This window comes from Sus scrofa, chromosome 2 (genome assembly GCF_054392235.1).
Source record: "Sus scrofa isolate SSC_HxYL_T2T_F1_AM1 chromosome 2, Sscrofa_HxYL_maternal_Yorkshire_Landrace_v2.0, whole genome shotgun sequence".
In the NCBI taxonomy this organism is placed as follows: domain Eukaryota; kingdom Metazoa; phylum Chordata; class Mammalia; order Artiodactyla; family Suidae; genus Sus; species Sus scrofa.
Window position 1 is genome coordinate 92,491,127 of NC_139384.1, and position 21,584 is coordinate 92,512,710.

At 42.4% G+C, this 21,584-nt stretch overlaps 1 protein-coding gene across 22 annotated transcripts in view; it reads right to left on the reverse strand.

Annotated features, from left to right (window-relative positions):
* Positions 1–324: 324 nt before the first annotated feature.
* The window catches only part of SFXN1 (sideroflexin 1), a 31,752-nt gene continuing 10,492 nt past the window's right edge, over positions 325–21,584 (reverse strand). For 7 of the 22 annotated variants that reach the window (XR_014834783.1, XR_014834800.1, XR_014834793.1 and 4 more), the window contains 11 exons: positions 19,823–19,995; positions 18,004–18,174; positions 17,193–17,291; positions 15,177–15,252; positions 14,236–14,321; positions 12,961–13,088; positions 12,289–12,338; positions 5,346–5,447; positions 4,871–4,920; positions 4,256–4,303; positions 325–2,553 (listed from right to left, as the gene is read on the reverse strand). Coding sequence is in view for 9 of the 22 variants with exons in the window: in XM_085006861.1 (XP_084862987.1) it covers positions 2,491–2,553; positions 4,256–4,303; positions 4,871–4,920; positions 5,899–5,971; positions 12,289–12,338; positions 12,961–13,088; positions 14,236–14,321; positions 15,177–15,252; positions 17,193–17,291; positions 18,004–18,174; positions 19,823–19,986 (1,008 nt within the window). In the remaining 13 variants the exon portion in view is untranslated. 22 annotated transcript variants of the gene reach the window in all.

Consider the following 21,584-nt stretch of genomic DNA (forward strand, 5'->3'; position numbering starts at 1 on the left):
GCGGGTTCAATCCCTGGCCTTGTGCAGTGAGTTAAGGATCCAGCATAGCCACAAGGTACAGTGTAGGCTGCAGATGTGTCAAGGTCTGGTGTTGCTCTGGCTGTGGTGTAGGCCGGCAGCTGCAGCTTCAATTCAACACCTACCCTGGGAACTTCCCTACACCGCAGATCTGGCTGTAAAAAGAAAAAAAAAACAAAAAACAAAAAACAAAACTCTCCATTAGGAGTTACTGATGGTACCCAGACATTAAGTTTGGATGAAAGGTACCATTGACTCTAATACTAAAAAACTGCACCATCCTTTACATACAAATAAAAGAGAGAATTTATTTTCATTCTGAGTTTATTTAACATTTCATCCAGTTGAATCGAAATAATACATTGACTCCAACGCTGGCAAGACACTGTGTTAATACTGAAATAAAAACTGCCAGTCAGTTAATACTTACAATCATAATTCTTTATCTCATAGAAATATTAATAACTATTTACCTTTACAAGCTTATTGCACTTCATGCGAACTTTTCTCCAGAAAAGGTATTTCTAAGAGATCAGCAAAGATTGCCAATCTTGGTTCATTTTGTTCCTTTTTTATAAACTATGATTCAACGATACAGTTCATATTTCTCTATAAAAGCATCGAGAGTTAGAAGCTTCCATAAATGATGTTTAAAAAGACACATCTCCAAGCTCTATCCCTTTCGTAATGATACTCTGGTCATACCATCCTAGTGTGTATTACAATTTCAGTTAGTTTGTCAATCTTCTGACTAGTCATTAATTTTTCAGTGATGGTTAGGATTCTGAAATGGAGCTACCAATTGACTGGAGGTGGAGGGGAAGAATTCTGGGGTTTGCTGGGCCAAGTGGGGTAGACCCCAAGTGCTTTCACGTCTTGTTAAAAGTGCCCTTGAAGCACCTCGTGGGGATCTGCCTTGAATTTCCAGCTTTTGCCAATTTTTCAAGAGAAGCATCCACGGCAACAAAATATATCCAAGACCAGATTGCCATGGGGAAGCTCTTTTGTTTCCAATGGCTTAGGACAGAAAAGCTAAATAAGAAAATGTTGGCAGCATAAAAGAAGGCTCGGGGTGACCCAAAGCTTCAGGTCCGTTAATCCTTTCAGAGAAAAAGAGAAACACAGACACGAGGCACACACATTTTTTTCTTTATGAGGAAATTCAGTCTGGTCACATTGTCAAGAAAAATCTGCCCAAACTAGTTTCTACATGATTTTCACTTAGAAGTCGTCACAATATTGAATTGCGTGGTCTCCACTCAATGGAATAACCACCCTTATATCTGCCTTTGAGTCTTTATAGAATTAAAACACAACCTCTGTTCCATTAAATATATTATATGTGCAACTACTACAAATGATGTAAACAATGATGCGTGGGTTCATTATTTTCAAAGAGGGTGGAATGTCAGACACAGCATTCAAGCCAAATTCATTGAGTGAGTGATTCACATACACAGTGTTCCTGTAGCTCTCTGAAAGCCAAGGAGAGCTATCGGGATGACAAGAAGAAACATGTAGGTAGATGGAACTGTACTCTCACTTCCAAAGGAAAAAAAAAAAAATCAAAAATCAAAAATCAAACAAGCTGGGCTGAACCCAGCCATACAGCAGTGGCTTTGAATATACTTCCCAAACGGGACATTTGTACATGGAAGTTATTTGATTAGTTGATTTCAATAAGTGAAGAAAAAGACAAGTGTAAGGTCAGATCAATATCTTCCTAAGAATCTCAAACAGAATACGTTTAAAAGTCAACAAGAAATCTGCCAGCACTACGAAAGCAGCCAGCTGTTGACTGCAGGGATCTTGCATCATGACTGTCTGTTACTATGACTTTCAGGAGGTGTATGAAGGGGCTTGTATCCAAAAATCCAAAAAAAACTCATCATTTTTTGGGGGGAGGGGTTGCCCCCTGCCCAACCTGGAAGGAAACTGCCCTTCTTATTTGTGAGTCACTTCACAGTGACATCTCAGAGCTTTTGTGTTTTCCCAACTCATTACTGAGATCTCCATGATTTGAAATAAGAGGGGGATAAAAATTCAGTATTTTACCCAGATTTCCTTTTCACTGATAATCAATATTTGTGGGGCATAGACTGGACATTTATTCTACACCTACCAGTGCTTTTGAAAACTCTGGGTGAGGGATACCGTCTTTGAAAAAACAATGACTATAAAAGCTATAGGAAGGGTATTTCTGTAAATTATCCCATGATTCAAATGTAAGGGGGCCAACAGGTGGGGGACACCTGCCCCACCCCAGGTGCTGTGCTGTAAGCAGTAGGGTGACTCTAAGAGGCTAATGTGGATCTTGAAAAGGGCTCTGTCACCGGGAGAACCCAGGGCAAACAGGATGTTCCTCACCCATCTGGGCTACACCCAGCTTGCAGGGGGCAGGATCAGCCAAAGATGGTCCCCTCCAACCCCCCCGGGCTTTATAATCCCTTGTTAAAATACACGCGCCGTAGTTCAGGAGAGGTCTCTCGGATCTTGGCTTGCAGCTCGGCCTCCAAGCTTGTCACAGACATGGAACTGGGATAAAGGAGAAATGACAAGGTCATTGCACGGGTGGAGGTGGGAATTAGAACTTGAAGGGAGGAGAGAAAGGACCACCTCTCCCCACTCCCTACCTGACCCCATGACTGGTGCAATAGAGTCCTGTCTAAAAAAATACTTGATGTGCCTAGGAAATGATTACCCTGTTACTTTCAGAAAATTGGCGTTCATAATCAAAGAGGAGTTCCCTGGTAGCTTAGCGGTTAAGGAGCCGGCATGGTCACTGCTGTGGCCTGGGTTCAATCAATCCCTGGCACAGGAACTACCACATGCCCATGGGTGTGACCCCCCCCCCCCCCGCAAAAAAATATAAAAGCGGACTTCCCATCGTGGCTCAGTGGCTAACGAATCCGACCAGGAACTATGAGGTTGTGGGTTTGATCCCTGACCTTGCTCAGTGGGTTAAGGATCCCACTGAGTGTTGCCGTGAGCTGTGGTGTAGGTCGCAGATGCAGATTGGATCTGGTGTTGCTGTGACTGTGGCTGTGGCCGGTGGCTACAGCTCCGATTGGACCCCTGGCCTGGGAACCTCCATATGCTGCAGGTGTAGCCCTAGAAAAAGACAACAACAACAACAAAAAGTCAAAGAAAGCCATGGTAAGAGATAGCCAAACTCTGAGATACCCTTTTTTGACCTCTCATCTTGTTAAAAGCCTTAAAAACCACACATCGCTGGCAAGCATGAATGGTGATGACACTCTCAGACCCTGATGGTATTGGAAAAAAAAAATCTGTGGTCATGCCACTTCCCAAGGAGAACAGTAAAAATGTCCACCATTCATGAAAGAAGATATATGCTCTCAGTGGAACTGTCAGCACTAAAAGCTCACTTGCACTAAGGAGACTTTGTCCATGTATAATAATACATGCCGATTCTAAAACTTTCAGAAAATACTGAAATGTACAAGAAAAAAAACATCTCTTATAGTCACATTACTGAGTGACCACTGCTAGCCTTGGCTTTATGCATTTAAAAAATGTACTTGAACGCATTATATGTATATACGTAGTAAGGCTTATTTTTTGGTGATAAATGCATACTTATTGTATAAAAATATGAAGAGAAACTGTCCAGAGAAACTTTTGACATTTTGATATATAAGTAGTCTTTTAAAAAGATTTGTTTTTAAAAAATGTTTTTTAGAAAATTTTATTTTTTTTTGGCTGCACCTGTGGTATGCAGAAGTTCCTGGGCCAGGGATCAAACCCACACCACAGCAGTGACCTGAGACACAGCACATAGTGTTGTCATTATGTCATTATGAACCCACACCATAGCTTTGTATGTTTTTTTTTTTGCTATTTCTTTGGGCCGCTCCTGCGGCATATGGAGGTTCCCAGGCTAGGGGTCTAATCGGAGCTGTAGTCTCCAGCCTACGCCAGAGCCACAGCAACTCGGGATCCGAGCCGCGTCTGCAACCTACACCACAGCTCACGGCAATGCCAGATCATTGGACCCCTGGCCTGGGAACCTCCATATGCTGCAGGTGTAGCAAGGGCAGGGACCGAACCCGCAACCTCATGGTTCCTAGTCGGATTCGTTAACCACTGCACCACGACGGGAACTCCAGCTTTGTATGTTTTTGAGACAGCTTTCCTGCTAGTGAAACAGACCTGTGCCATCAACTGGTTTTAGAGTTAAGACTCGTGATCGTTCTGAAGAATAGCAAATACATACCTTTTCTGAGGAAACAGAGCACAGCACAAAGGTGTAGCAAATACCAAACTTAAAAAAAAAAAAAAAAAAAAAAAGACAGATCAGGGCATTTTTAAAGGGTCGACTTTTCAGATTCTTTTTCTATTTTACTTTGATAACAATCCCCCTTCTTTCTTTTGCGTGTTATACTGCTTCACAAAATATGTCCTGTTTGTGTAATTTTATTACCAAGGACTGCCAAAATAATTTTTTTAAATCAAAGAGGCAGAGCCACCTTGCCTCCCACTTGCATCTCTCATAAATGTCCTGTCTTAATAAATCTATTTCTTGCCTATCAAAAATAAATAAATAAATAAATTTAATTAAATCAAAGCGATAAAAGGAGTTTTAAAAAGAATCACGCAAATAGCCTCCAATGTCGTAGGTTTCTCTAAAGACAGTTTACTTCTCACCAATATTTGGGACCATAAATTTCAGATGTTCTGGGACAGTCCCATTTTCAAAACTTGCGTCCTGTATTATCCTCCCTTCCCCTCATCTTTCATAGGCCGTATATTTGTCTTTAAAAAAAAAAAAAGAAAGAAAGAAAGAAAAGAAAAAGAAAGAAATCAATGACATCAAAGTCATTCTACTCACCAGAAACCAACTAATCCAACTTGAATAGGTGCGCTCATCCACGGGAACCTCTGTGTTGAGAAAGAAATTCTTTTGAATACTTTGTATACAGGCTCTTAGAGACAATGTCTTCTGGGGGTTACGTGGAAGGAACTCCAACACAGAACAAGATCCAGCTAGAATTCGATTAGTGAAATGCAGTGGGGCGGCGGTGGCGGGGCGGGGGCGGGGGGGGGGGGCAACACTGCAATAAATGTGTTAGTTCTGACTTCCTGTAACTCTCTCTGACCTGTCCAGGAATGCACATGCAAAGATTAAGCAGCCTCTCTTTTTTTTCCCCCCTTGCCTATATTATTGGAGAGATGCCCGGCTATATACAGGAGCTAGAGAAATTGTTATTGCTTAGCTATAATTTCTTTCCTGGCTGGGGAAGTGCAGCATAGCATGGTTCCAAGGCTGGGAGACAAACAAAACTGCATTCAACTCTGTCCCCTACCAATGTGTCCCCACTGTCGGGGAAAGGACAGGCAGAGCCCACCCTCTCCAAGCTTTGGTTTCCTTCTGTGTAGACTGAGGATCACAGCAGCTTCTTAAAAGCCTGTGGGTGAAGATATGCCAGATTACATTCATAAAGCACCTGTTACAGTGCCTGGACCTGCAGCAGAAACCCAACAAGCATCCCCCCACCCCACCCCACACCTTTCCTTTCTGGGTCTTCGTTGCTGTCAGTATGGTTAAAATACTGCTGGCATAACACATTTTTTGCCTTTCACTCTGTTTTTTTTTTTTTTTTTAAATAGAAATGAGTGAGTTGGTTGCTCTTTTGGGGAGCATAATGCTGTGAGATTTTTAGTGTTCAAAAGGGAGTTTTCAAAAAGCACAGAACACAATATAAAGAGTGATGAGATACAGAGATTATATAAATAAGGCCACAAAAGGGCTGCAACCAAGCTGTGAACTGGTTGTAATGAAATCAGCCAACTTAGTTAAGAGTCCACACACACTCTTAAAAAGTCATGATTCCAAGGAGGCTTGCGTGAGAGGCGTACCCTGGTCCCCGAGAAGACGCCTTCGGTGAAAAGGTACATCACTTGGGTTAATGTGAAGAGGGAGAGGCGTGGACTAGAGAGGGAGGGAGACGAGCCGTCAAGCAGAGACAGATCCACAGAGCTCTCAAGGAGGGGTCCCACCCCTCAGAGAGCAGGAAAAGGAAATATTGTATCTGGGGTAACTGGCTCCATCTGATGATGAAGGATTTTCATTAGGAGATGGCATATCTCCTCCTCGCACTGCCCAGATGTGTGTCATCTGTGTAGGTCCACAGACTTGGTGATGGGAAGGCAAGCTACGCACTGAATGAGATCCTGCAGGAAGATGAACCCATGAGAGCCCATGAGAGCTGCCTCTTCATTTCAAGTGGACTCTCGAATAGCTGTGTGTGATCTTGACTGATGTGTACACACCAAAGGCTGATGATACAGCGGCTCATGCAGAGGGATTTGCTGCAAAGACTCTCGGTAATGACAAGGATCCTGGAGAATTGTGACTCCTCCCATGAAACCCAACCTGGATGCCATCCCTCCTCCTGCCTCCCTCATCCCTTCATCTTTTTTTCTGCTGCATCCGAAAGTTCCCACACACGGAAGTTCCTGGGCCAGGGATAGAATCCGAGCCACAGTTGCAATCTACACCACAGCGGCATCAACACCAGAGCCTTAACCCGACACGCCCTAGTGGGAACACCCATCCCTACTTTTTAAACAGAACTTAGTCTGAGATGAAATAAGTGAGCTGTGGAAGTTCAGGTTTTCCCCTAGACAATCACAGAACTCCTCGAGGGAGGGACATATCTTACCGAGCAAAGAACTCTGCAAACAGGATATTTTAAATGAAAAATTTAAATGAATTAAAGACACTAACCATAAATTTAACAGATATATATTCCATGAGGTAAAAGCTCAAAAATTAATGTGACTCTAAATTCTTTCTGCTCCCAATGACCTTTTCTCCAGTAGCTTTATGACATAAAATGCACACATCCACTGCATACAATGTAAGTTTTGACGTCTGTATCCAGCTGAATACAAGAAATGAGTGAACACATAAATATTACATTCACACTTAATCAGCAGACAATCTTGAAAATCTACTGAGCAGACAGAGCAGTCCATCTTTTTTTTTTTTTTTTTTTTTTTTTTTGTCTTTTTAGGGCTGCACTCACGGCATATGCAGGTTCCCAGGCTAGAGGTCCAATCGGAGCTGTAGCTGCTGGCCTACACCACAGCCTTAGCAATGTGGGACCTGAGCTGCTTCTGTGACCTACACCATGGTTCAAGGCAACACCGGATCCTTAACCCACTGAATGAAGCCAGGGATCGAACCTGCATCCTCATGGATACTAGTCAGATTCGTTTCCTCTGAGCCACAATGGGAACTCCAGAGCAGTCCATCTTTATTAAAAGAAATATGGAATTCCTGCTCTGGGGCAGTGGGTTAAGAATTTAACTGAAGTGGCTCGGGGTGGCTGCCGAGGTGGGGGTTTGATCCCTAGCCCGGGGCAGAGGGTTAAAGTATCTGGTATTGCCACTGCTGAAGCATAGGTCACAACTGCACCTCAGTCACTGACCCAGGAACTTCCATATGCAACGGGTACAGCCATAAAAACAAACAAAAAAATAAAAAGTAAAAAGAAAAAAGAAAATATAAAAGAACTAGAACCTAAGGAATGAGGAGTTCTTAGCTGCCCCAAACCATACCAATTTTATTCCCCAATGAAAGTGCCAGCAAGGTAAAGAGACCACAGGAGCTGTCCTTCAAGAAAACTGTTGGGCGAAGGACCAGATTTTTAAGCAGTAAGCTTTTCAGTTTACTGCAAAGATTTCTGTGAGTCACCTGCCTGCAGCTGATGCTTTCTGCTAGCGCTCCAATTTGGGAAAAAAATAAGGCATGGGGGTAAGGATGAGTCATGTTGAATGTTCCCCAAGCTCACCATTTAAAAAAGCCAAGAATGTTCAGTTCATTTCACGTTTGCAGAGGAGTTTGGCCACGTCCAAGGTAAAAGCCCAGAAAAGCAGATCCCCGTGGGAAGGCGCATCTGGCTGCAGAGCTATGAGAACATTCAGAGGGTCCACGGACCAAGGGGGACGCCAACCACGTGGGCCTTACTAACCGCTGAGGAAATGATCTCTGAACCTTTGTCAAGGGGGCTCAGAAAAGCCTGCCTTTCCAAACAGCATGTGAAAGGGCATTGGAGGGGGAAACATATGGATGTGACTACAAGCTGCCTCTGCCTATGCTTTGCTAATGGCCATACTATCCATTCACCCTACGGAGCTCAGTCCGTGGGCAAAATGCAATCTTTCTGTGTAGCAGCGACCCTGAATGTGGGAGTGGGGTGTCTGTCTGGGAAGCTCAAGCACTTTCAGCCATTGCCTTTTTCAAAACATCCTCCACGCTGGTCTGAACCAGTTCAGCTGTAGCCAAACTCTGCAGCTGGCGAGGCGCTTGGACTGACCCACTAGCCACTCTAACCGTCTCCCGTAGCCCTGCCACAGGGCTTCTGATGCCAGTGGCCCCTTCTGGCTCCAAGTGAAGCCCTTCAGCAGGGGAGGGGGGCAGGCAGAGGGGAAGCAAGTTGGCACACCTCCAAATTAGTATTGAAGGGTACGATACCAAGCAAAGCTAAAAACCCCAATGAAGACAAGAGAGGAAAAAACACACTATTTATTTATCCATTGTAGGGCAGAGTGGCAACGGTAGGCTAAGAGCTTATATCATTTGCCAGTTGCTTCATGGAAGAAAAAGCCAGGCTGCCTCTATAGCAAGTTCTGTTTGTCTCAGCAAGAAAATGATGCAATATGCCCAACCATGTCTCCTCTCCAGTGTTTGTCACAGAGACATTAGAGTCACTGCGGCACCTTTTTCCAACACTGAGACCGCAGGAGTTCAAAGGCGTGGCTGGGTTGGGAGAGTGAAGTACCAAGTTCATTTTACATGTTTTCTCTGGCGACATAACGCTTCAGCATGCATGTAGGTCCAAATGCAGCCTTTCTTGTAGAATTTCTGGAATCCCAATGCACGATCAGGACATGTTAGCAGCCCTGTATGCCTAAGAGCCATAGCACTCAGTGAGTCTCCATGGAATAATGTCCCACCCGCAGTGGCCACTGGTGAGACTTGGAGTCTTTACTCCAGAGTTGGGCTGCTGACATCCCTCTGCTAACAGGGTGCTGGGTGGCATTTGAGAGGTGGAAAGAAAGGAATGAGAAAGCCTCAGTGATGGGGATACTGCCAGTGAAGGTGGCCTCCCGCTGCTTTCACAGTCACCTGCAAACTCACAATTGTACACTGTTGGTGGAATGCCCCACACTTACTATTCCTCTCTTGTGAAATTTCACTTGGATGCCACACAAACATGATGAGACAACCACTTCCAAACCTTGTATCCACCCAGAAATCGCATCTTACTTTAAAACCTGATATTGCTTAACTTCCATGGGAAGAGGAGGTTGGGTTTATTAAACATGGTTTTCAATTCTCCGTGGCTTCCAAAGTTGGCATGCCAATCACTTAAGAAATGAACAACCAGGCGAATCCAAACATTGCCTCGGTGAACACATGCCCTTGCAATGCAACTAGAGACTCTCATACTAAGTGAAGTCAGAAAGAGAGAGACAGGAGTTTCCTTTGTGGAGCAGCAGAAACAAATCCGACTAGTAACCATGAGGTTGCGGGTTCAATCCTTGGCCTCGCTCAGCAGGTTAAGGATCTGGCATTGCTGGGAGCTGTAGTGTAGGTTGAAGATGTGGCTCAGATCTGGTGTTGCTGTGGCTGTGGCGTAGGCCAGCAGCTGTAGCTCCGATTCAACCCCTAGTCTTGGAACCTCCATATGCCACAGGTGCGGCCCTAAAAAGCAAAAAAAAAAAAAAAAAAAGACAAGTACCATATAATATCACTTATATGTGGAATCTAATATATGGCACAAATGAACCTATCCACAGAAAAAGAAACAGACTCACAGATATGGAGAACACACTTGTGGTTGCCTAGGGGGAGGGAGTGGGATGGACTGGGAGTTTGGGTTTGGTAGATGCGAACTAGAGTGGATAAGCAATGATATCCTGCTGTATAGCACAGGGAGCTGTATCCAGTCTCTTGTGATATAGAACAAGATGGAGGATAACATGCGAAAAAGAATGTATACATATTCATTTGATAGGTCTTCTCCCTCGAAGTGCAAATCATTTTCCATTAGGAAAGCAGGGGTGGACCGAGGAAGGAACATTAATTTTTTTCAGATAGTCTGAAGATCACTGAGATGTCAAAGTTGGTGAGTTCCAGATGTTTACATAATGTGGTAGTTTGAAGATCTAGCCACTGTTCCGGCCCCTACAGGAATTCTTTGGCAGCTCTGAAAAGTTCATCTGTTTACATAATCTGGTGATTTTAAGATCAAGTCACTGTTCCAGCACATAAACAAATGCCTCAGCAGCTTTAAAGAATTCCTCTTTTCTAAACGTGGCAACAGAAAGAGACTTCAGCAAAGCCTTTTCATGAATCCTCAAAATACAAGCTTACCGAAGTGGGTAAAATGTCAAAGGAGGTCACCATTACATATTGGTCTTTGCTAACAGCGTTACTGATTAAACCTGTGCCATTGTTTTATATTTCGGTTGAATCTGACACTTAAGACTGTAGGAATCCACACAGAGGATGGATAGGGACACAGGGCTTAGGAGGGTGTGGCTTCCTGTCATGGCCTGGAGGGGGTCTGTGGATCCCCCGCTGGAATGCTCCCCGGAGCAACGGGACAGTTGAGTCACTACAGAGTGGCTGTGACACCCTATCATGCAAATCACAGAGACATGTAAGATGGCAAGAGGAAGAGGCTCAGGGAACACAACTTGCTCACGTACCCAAAGCTCCCAAGAAAGAACGAGGGTCCCCTTTCCTTCACACGGGGCGGATGCATTGACACGCTGGTCAAATCAGGCCCTCAGCCTGTTTCTTCAAAGGATACTTTCTTGGCTTCTTTTTCTAAGAAGGTGATTGTATTGGAAGCACTTAAATGGGGTCCTGTAGTACAGCACAGGGAACTATAGCCAATCTCTTGGGATAGACCATGATGGAGATAATATGAGAAAAAACATATATATATGACTGGGTCACTTTGCTGTACAGCTTAAGTTGGCACAACACTGTAAATCAACTATACTTTAATAAAAAATTTTTTTAAAAAACTTAAAAAAAAAAGTATTTATTTATTTATTTATTTTTAGGGCCACACCAGCGGCATATGGAGGTTCCCAACCTAGAGGTCCAAAAAAAAAAAAAGAGTATTTAGTGTTGGCCTTAAGAAGGAAGTATACAGGTCAAGGAATATGTATGTTGGATGTTTAGAATCTTCTAATCACTGAAATCATTTTGGAAGTGTTTGGTATGTGAACCATGTCCTTTTTTTCAGTCTGAGAGTGTCCCCTCAATGTTGAGTTTCTGTTACTAAGACCCAAAACAGTTCACCCTGAAAGAGCCACAGTGATCATGGCAGTACACCTGCTCCTCCAGGGAGGAACCAGACTCATTCCTCCTGGCAGGTATAATGGTGTTGGTGTCCAAACACAGCAGGAGACCAGTGAGTCACCTGGTCCCACTGTTTCCTACTTGTTATAAGAACTGGAAAGCTAAGATGAAGCATAACTATGATTGCATTAAATCATGGAAGCTACAAAGGAACACAGGAAATGCACAGAGCTTTCTGTGAGAGCTTCATCCAGTAATATCTTCAGAAGTTGAGAGGAGGCGGCTGACAAGATAAATGCATTACTAGATATGATCAACAACAAAAAACAAATACACCAAATTCAGTGTTCTATGAAGCTACTGCTCCAAATTATCTTTTCCTTTCTGATAGCATGTATAGCAGCTTCCAAATTCTTCCAAATTCACACCTTCTCTTCATTATTCCCCTGCTAAGCATCTGACTGATACTAAGATGAGTGTGTACCTCAGTTATAACCTCTCAAGAGGAGTGGGCAGCATTCAATAAATGGAGATTTATGAGAGCTTTTTCAAAGATCTGATATCAGAAACAAAATATTTCAGCATTCCTGCTATGGCACAACAGGTGGTGTCTCTGCAGCACCATGACACAGGTTCAATCCCTGGCTGGGCACAGTGGTTTAAGGATCTGGCATTGCTACAGCTGTGGGCTAGGTTGCAGCTGCGGCTCAGATCTGACCCCTGGCCCCAAGTGCTGCAGGGATGCCAAAAAAGAAAAAGGAAAAAAAAAAAAAGAAATAAAAATATTTCATAAAAGGGCCCAACTGCCACTGGCCTTTGAATTTTTTATTCACTATTCACATAAAAAAAAAGTTCATACATTTGGAAGTCTGAAAACGAATCGAAAGGATTGAGACATGATAAGTAGAACTGGGGCTTACCTTGAGAAAGGCTTTCTTTTCCAACGTGTTCATGATAAATGGAGGGATGGCTGGAAGTAAAGAGAGATCCACTTTAATCTCATGAATGTCTCTTTTCAGCTCATGTTTCCCCACCCCCAACAATCGCACAAAAGGCTCATGGGCTATTTTTACACTGGCAGAATAAAAGTAATTGCAATTCTTCTTTAAAATACCTTGGCATTTTGTAAAATCTATTCTTTCCATTGTCTAGATTTGGGAAGAATATCGCAATGCTCTTTGCTGACCGGAAAATCGTATCATCTTGAAGAGAACTTTACATTTAACGTTAAATACGCAACAGAGCAAACATCAGGAACTTCTTCCTATACCAACGAAACAAATGCAACCTTCCCTAGGTGTCCATTCTGCATGGAATGGTGTATAAACGTTCCCCTTGCTGGCTGAGTGATGCCAGAAAAGTTACCTCACTCCTCTGAGCCTCAGTTTTCTGTTTTCCTCATCTATAAAATAGGGACAAGCATATCAAATGGGCCAGGATGATCAGATGCAATAATGCACATCAAATGTGAGCTAGTGTTAGTTCTATTTACTCACGGTTTTTATCAGACTAAACTGTCACATCAACATGGAGAACAAAAGGTACGGAATCAATGAATGGAATCAATGAATGGATGGCTGAGTTCTACCCACCCATGCCAGGGGCTGCCATGAGAATCCTGGAGATGACCACTTGAGTGATGGCTTGTTTGGCAGCGTTTGCCGACTCGCCCAGACGGTTCCCATTCTCATCCGTGACGGGGATGCCAGCTCTGAGTTCCCTAGAGAGAGAGCAAGATGTGGGCAAAGAAGTTCACAGGTGTCTTCATGGAACAGCTGGAAGCAGTACTTATGAAAGACCAAGTCCCTACTCAATCCAAAAATCCACTCAAGTGTCATTTTGGGCAGGAACCAGTCTATTTTAAAAGACTAGAACAAGTTTAATCCTCGTGTGACAAACATAAAAGTAAAATAACACGAGTCAACTTTGTTTAAAAAAAAAAAAGGAACGGCATTTTGAATAGCAATAAGGCTCAACCGGTGAATACGCTAGCTTCAAGATAAGGCTAATTTCTATGCTTGTGTGCAAATCTGAGCAATTTTCCGAATGAGAGATAGAAACGATAATTATTAAGTAAACTAACTATACTGACACAGGGTCACAAGTACACGGCACTATTGGGTATTTAACTATGGTCACTAACACTATTAGAGCTCCAACCGTTACCCTGTTTTTCGTTATCCATTCCAAAATGCTTTTTCTCGTTCTTTCTTCTCCTTTAATTTTTGCCAGCTCTAAAAAAATACTTCCAAAGATATAAATTAATATGATTTTAAACCCCAAAAGAAAATTTGGCAGGGGCTGGGGGAGAGAACCTATTTTAGAGAATACACTTTCTGGGCACAGACGTAAGTCTGAGATACATTTTTTATTTTTATTGTTTTATTTTATTTTAGGCTGGGGTTGAATCAGAGCTGCAGCTGCCAGCCTATACCACAGCCATGGCAACACCGAATCTGAGCCATGTCTGCGACCTACGCCTCAGCTTGTGGCCATGCCAGATCCTTAACCAGGGATCGCAACTGCATCCTCATGGATACTATGCTGGGTTAACTCACTGAGCCACAACGGGAACTCCTGAGAGATGTTTTTTAAACTTTTTATCATACAGAAGTAGAAGAGCATTCTAAACCCCTATATGCTTCTCAACCTGCTTTAATAGTTAGCAACTCACGGAGAAGCCTGGTTCATCAGCCTGGTTCACCCTCACCCCCAACAACAGATTATTTGAAAGCAGATCCCAGATCCTACATAATTTCATCTGTAAATATTAAGATAATTTTTTTTAAAGTTTCAATGCAGCAAATTATTCCAAGAGACCCTGCTGGCAAAGACAAGTCTTCTCAAAAAGTGCATATTAACCTTACCTTTGCCTCATTAATGGAATATTAATGCAATTAGCAGCAGCCACTGCGGCGAAGGGAACAAAACGTCCTATGAGTGGAGAGACATGCTGTGGAAAAGATAATTCCAAAAGTAAGATCTTTTTCTTAGAGGACTGAATGCAAATACTGATTTCTTAAAAACCGCTAAAAAATGCAGAGTCCTATTTGTACAGAAACTCAGACCAGCAGTACATTCAGGACTTGTGTTCTAGAGGCCTTTTCTATTTGCATGGGCATACTGGGACAAGGCAGATTTCTGTTTCCAAGATATTTTGATGGTTTTGTGTGGCTGATGGAACAAGGGGGCTATGGAGTCCCCAGATTTTGGGTTCAGAGGCTGGCTCCTCCATCTCTTCAGAGGAATGCCCTGAGGCACCCTGCTTGCTACCCAGCCTCTAGTAGGTTGTATGGGTGGGTGAGCCTTTAGCACTTAACACACAGTTCCAGGGAGTTCCCGTCGTGGCTCAGTGGAAATGAATCTGACTAGCATCCATGAGGAGGCAGGTTCGATCCCTGGCCTCACTCAGTGGGTTAAGGATCTGGTGTTGCAGTGTGCTGTGGTGTAGGTCGAAGATGCGGCTCAGATCCCATGTTGCTGTTGCTGTGGCTGTGGCATAGGCCAGCAGCTACAGCCCCAATTTGACCCCTAGCCTGGGAATCTCCATATGCCACAGGTGCAGACCTAAGAAGACAAAAGACAAAAAAAAAAAAAAAAAAAAAAGTACACAGTTGCAGGTACAGACCAGGGTCTTGGCAGATATTAGCTTAATGAAAGAGCTATTTGAAAAAAAGCAGTTGAAGATAATGGCTAGAAGAAAAAAGTCATAGGACTGGCACTATTTTGATAAATAATAGAGAGCCTTAGAGCCAGGCAGCTGAGAACAAATTAAGAAGCTTTATTACGGAAATACAAATCTGAGTACCTTGGTTAGGGCATTGAGTCCTAGAGCTGTTGCTACAGCACCTGTTGTTGCAGAAACATAGGCTGTTCCCAGTTCGCTGAAAAGAAGGAAAATAGAAAATAAAAGAATGTATTCAGGAAACTGAAGTATAACATTTTTGGAAGAAATGAAGGGGAAATTGTGGAAGAGCATGATTCAGAATAGAGAGGCCATCAAATAGGACACAAAAGAACTTATCTATGAAACAGAAACAGATTCACAGACATAGAGAACAAACTTGTAATTGCCAAGGCAGAGGGGTGTGGAAAGGATGAATTCGGAGTTTGGGATTAGTGGATCCAAACTATTAGATGGAGAATGGATAGACAAGAAGGTCCCACTCTAAAGCATAGGGAACTATATTCAATAACCTGTGATAAACTGTCACAGAAAAGAATATGAAAAAGAATATATATATATAACTGAATCACTTTGCTGTATAGCAGAAATTAACACAACATTGTAAATCAAATATACTTCAATTAAATAAATGTAAAAAAAAAAGAATGGAGATTCCATAAAACTGCATTCATCATTACACTGCAAATAGAGAGAGTTATATAAAAAGCAAGCAGACCCACACAAACATGGCATTCTTCACACATCACCTAACCACACACCACACAAGTATGTACAGATGATATGGGGGTTGGGGGGAAGGAAGGCAGCTGTGGCTGTGAGGAAGCTACAAATGTGGGGAAATGTATGTCACCATAGATGTCTGTGCCGTATTTGCTTAAATAAAAAAATACTTCTCAAAACGTCAATATACATGCTGAAAATAAAAATGCAGTGCTGTCATTCTAAAAATCACATCTTAATGAAATCTTAATAACACCAAAAGAGTCATCCTCAAAATATAATTAAGTTCAAGCAGTTCTCTCTTATTTAAAACAAATTTTAATTCAAGGATTGGATGAAATAAAGGTGTGATAAACGCTGCTGGGTTAAAGATTTCAGTATTCTTTGTTCCCTAGGATGACAACAGAAGACTGCAGATAGTCAAAAGCCATTTAAAGGAGTTCCTATTGTGGCACAGTGGAAATGAATCTGACTAGCATCCGTGAGGATGAAGGTTTGATCCCTGGCCTCGCTCAGTGGGTCAGGGATCCAGCGTTGCTATGAGCTGTGGTGTAGGCTGGCACCGGTAGCTCCCACTGGACACCTAGTCTGGGAACTTCCATATGCCCAGGGTGCAAAAAAAAAGAAAAAAAGAAAAAAAAGCCATTTAAGAGTTAAAAGAGAAAATGCTTTGAAGTGGTACACAAGTTAGGTTCAAAGTCTGAGTTAACTAGTGAAATTTCATCTGTTCGAATATTTTTTTTGATAGGCGAAAATTTAAATTCATCCACTGTCTTTTGGTCACTCCAGGAATGACCTATTGTAAAGACCTATCAGATATAAAAGACCCCTTGATTTCTGCAGAGAGCACACTGTTGGTGCCGCTCCTTTTGATGCTGGGATGTGTCCATACACACAGAGTAGAGGGGGGTTCAGACTGTCGTTTCCCACAGGCCAGCCCTGAGCTGCCTGCTGTGTGTCCTGCAGGGGGAATGAGATCTAGGGTATGAGAGATGTCTTCTCCTACTGGAGCCACTAAGAGCATGGATTAATGGATAATGTCTGAGAAGACAAGCTGCAAAAACCATTACTTCTTTTTTTGGCCACACCTGCTATGTAAAGAAGTTCTGGGGCCAGGGATCCAACCTGCATCTCAGTAGCGACCCCAGCCACAGTAGAGAAGCACCAGATCCTTAACCTGCTGCCCCACAGCGGGCACTCCCCCAAACCATGATCTTGATAGAAAGGGAGAAGACATCTCTCATACCCTAGATCTGAAAAACGTGAACTGAATCAACTGAAAAATGTGCCCCTCAAGATTCTGAAGAATATAAACAATTTGTTAGGAGTATACTTTTTGAAACAGGAGGGCATCACCACCGAATAGGAAGAGAACGCCAGAGAAATACGGAGGACGGTCCAAACGTCCAGCCTTACTTTACAGTGAGGGGGGCGTCTCCACTTCTGTTGGTGTAATTGACCACCGCATTGAAGGACTGGTTGATCCACTGCCAGAACAGCACTGCCGGCGTGGTCCTGAAACAGAGCAAGCCATCACACACCCACGGGCAATTGTGATCTAGCCGCAGTGCGGAATGGAACGGAAGATCTGAACACCAGCCCCCGGAGAGGAGAGGAAGTGGGGGGGGGGGGCACTACGCCTTCTGGGTCAAAGGCTCAGGATGAGTGTGGCTGGGCAGGTGTTTAATTCTCAGCTTCCTCATTCACTGCATATTCAGAGCAACCAACTCAGAGGGATATGAGGAGGGTGGCGTTTTACCTTACTTCAATGTTTCTCTTTAATTTGAGAGAGCCCAGAACAGAGTAGCCACTTGATTAACATTAGGCCCCTTCTCTTAGGGACAAAAGCCATGGTAGGCTAAGCAGTCTTAGTCCCTTCTCACTGCATGTGTAAGCCTGTGTGTCCACACCTACACCTCTGCTTATACTGATATAGCATATGAACGGATTAAAAAGAGAATTTGCTTAGAGGCTCTTTTCATTTTCTTTCTCATTGTCTTTTGGGTCTAAGATTTAGGGAAAAATTCAGTCGCCTGTCGAGCCACCAGGAGAATTCTATTCAACAGAGGGAAAAGGTAAAACGACTTCCTGGAGTTGCGACATTTATCCAAAATGAAGCTCTGCATGAAATGCTATTTATTTCAATAAAACCACTCACATACAAAAGTGTACTTTAAGCTTCTGTAACATAAAGCAAAGTAACTGTTGTTACAGTGCCAGAACTTACCTGTAAAAAGTCATCATACAACCTGTGATGGTCATGTTCATTGGAACCTGAGCTGACATTCTTCCTATCAAGATCATCTTTTCGCCAGTGTCAGGATGAAAAGCTGAATCATAGATGTACTTCGCTCTCCATAATTCATTTTCTGTGAGACCCGGAGGAACAATTCCTTGCCTAGGAAAACAACAGCAAATAACATGTTCATTCATCCCAAATATCTCACCAGTGGTCTAGAGCAAGGTAGCTAGAAGGGTCTCAAGTTTGCATTTACCTAAAACCTCTGTGTCTGGAGAGAGTGACAAATCGATTACGTAGAGTTAATGAAATTCTAATAACACAAAGGATAATAAACATTTAAAAATGAGCATTTCAAGCCCATACCTCTCAAATTTTTTATAATTTGGAACAAAAATACCTTGGATAATAGGGAAGTATTCAACTTTGAAATACTCTTCATGGGGTTTTTTGATTTTGTTTGTTTGGTTGGTTGGTTTTTGTCTTTCTAGGGCCACACCCACAGCACATAAAGAAGTTCCCAGGCTAGGGGTCGAATCTGAGCTACAGCTGCCAGCCTATATACCACAGCCCACAGACATGCCGGATCCTTAACCCACTGAGCGAGGCCAGGGATGGAACCGGCGTCCTCATGGATCCTAGTCGGGTTTGTAACCACTGAGCCACGATGGGAAGATCAAAATATTCTTTGTTTAAATGACTTTTAAAATGTATTTTGGGAGTTCCCGTCGTGGCTCAGTGTAACGAAACCAACTAGGAACCATGAGGTTGCGGGTTCGATCCCTGGCCTTGCTCGGTGGGCTAAGGATCCGGCGTTGCTGTGAGCTGTGGTGTAGGTCATAGACGCAGCTTGGAACCCACGTTGCTGTGGCTGTGGTGTAGGCCAGCAGCTGTAGCTCCGATTTGACCCCTAGCCTGGGAACTTCCATATGCCACAGGAGCGGCCCTAGAAAAGGCAAAAAGAAAAAAAAAAAAAGGACAAAGACAAAATACTGTATGATATCAATTATATGTGGAACCTAAAAAACACAACAAACTACTGAATACAACAAAAAGAAGCAGACTCACAGGTATAGAGCACAAACTAGCAGTTACCAGTGAAAGGGGGCACTACAGCGGTGGGGAAGTAGGAGGTGCAAACTACTGGGTATAAGGTATACTCAAGGCTGCACTGTGCAACATGGGGAACATAGCCAATACTTTGTAATAACCATAAACGGAGTATAACTTTTAAATATTTAAAAAACTTTTTTCAAAAAATTAAAATAAATATGCAAGTTGCAACCACTGCCTTAGAGCAGGTCTCTTCTCTCACCTCATGCCTGCTCTTTGAACTGACAGAGTCCATCTCAAACCTACAGACTGTGCCACCAGCATCCTTCCAATCTGAGCTACCATCTGTGAGGTTTATTCATTGGGGCTTTACCATAGAAGAAGCAACCAATCTACCCTAATTCTTGACAACCTGCTTTTTGCAAGATGCTGCCTCCATCTGGAGACAGAAAGATGCGGATGCAGGGCTGGTTGTACTACAGAGCAGGAGGCATGGCGTTTGGAAAGGGGACCTCAGAGATTGGAACCTATGAGTTGGAGGGCTGGCTGTCGTATTTTCAGGTGACTATGGACCCTGGAGATCTGTGTTAAAGGCCAGCAATGGGGGATAAAACATGTCTTTCTATTTCTTACTTTTTTTTTTGTAAAAAGGATTCAAGTGCAAAAAACATGTTGAACAATCACTAAGGGAAAGATGATAGGCTCCCAAGATCTATTAATATATTAAGCCCCAAAGCATAAGTGTTAACGTTACCTGTAATCATGCACAACTTTTCTCGCGTTCTCTAGTTGTTCGTTGGTTAACAGAATATTCCTGGGATCAGTTACGGTGAAGAAATGATTGGCTCGTCCAACAAAAGTGCTTTGATCCCATCGAGGCTCCTTGATGTTAATGTTTGGTGGAAGTTCTCCAGACATTGTCCTGGACTAGGGAGGGTCCAAAAGACAAGCCTAGTTCAGATTTACAATGTCACTATACATTTAGAAACTTTATTAGTCACACTAATCTTCACATAGTCACGTTCACTCCTATGTGATGAAAATAATTTTGCTGTAAATGACAGAAAAATGATCTAAATTCAAAGCTAAATTTGTAACTCTCAGTGGATCTCAACCAAATTTCAATAATCTCCCCCATATTTCCTTTTATAAGTACATCATAGTTTTTCATCCCTTACGTGGGGGAAACCTAGAAATAATTTAAGAAAAAGTAAAAATATAAAAAGTTAAAAATAACATCTACAGTACTAGGTTCTGAAGTTTGAAACCCTGTTTCTGGATGTAACAACCATCGTCAAACTATGGCTGCATTTTGATTTACTAAATTTGTTATTCCTACAAATAGATGTGACTATGCAAAAAAAAAAGGCTTACATGCTAAAAATTCTACAAATAAAGACTCGGATTCATTTAGCCTGATTCAGCATATAAAGCACCAATCAAAAATGAAAAATCATGTTCTTCAATCTAAGAAGGCCATAGTGGGAAAAACGCATTTGACAACCCCACAAAGAGTAGTAACACAGAGCCTATAATTTTCCTCATAAAAATATGTATTTTCTGGCTAAGAACCATTACTTTTTTCCCAAAAGCAATTAATTTCTTTCTCTGAGTAACACATGCTTATTTTTAGAACAGCTTTATCCTGTTGTAATACATGCTTATTGTAGTCTTCTGAATAACGTAAGCTTCCTGTGGAAAATAAAGCAGAAAGGAACAGAGTCTGTTATAATTTAGCCACGCGGAAATAACCACTGTCGATGTTTTGGTATATTTCCTTGGAGACCCTTTCTATACATATTATCATTTAATTAAACAAATAAAGTTGACAGCATACTCTATATTTTAATATCCTGATTGTCTCCTGCACTTCATGTCACGGCACCCCCTATGGCCCTAAATATTCATATTCATGTATTTAGCAACACCTTCAATATTTAGGTGATTTTCAGTTTTTCACCATGAAAAATAATGCTGTATCCTCCTTATTAATCTTTTTCCTCCGAGCTGGTGACCTCCTTAGACTAGCCCTCTCCACAGGATAGTAGCAGGATCTTATCACTATTAAGGCTTCAAACCATTGCTTTCTTATACCTATTTCCTCTTCCTACATTTCTAATACTGGTTCTAATAGTGGCTTTCTTTTCCTGGTCATTTTGCATTAAGTTGTTTTTCAGTGCTTCCCTAGTTCTTAGGTATGTTCTTTGCTGGGTACAAAAAAGATAATGTACGGTTTTTTTATGTTAAGTAGTAATAGGATACTGATACAGCACTATTTTCCCTACTTTAAAAGGAATTTAATAGAACTCTACCCTGGCATAAGAAATACCAACTGGACTTGAGAGCCTATCCCTCGCCCTCGACTATTTCAAAGTCATAAAGGTGGATCAAGATGCCATATGAACAGTCCTACAAAGACAGCTGACCTCAAACCAGATAAAATTTTAATTATTAGCAGTGACTTCCAGGTTCCAATTAGACAGGCATTTTCACACATAAACTTTCAAGCACAGGAA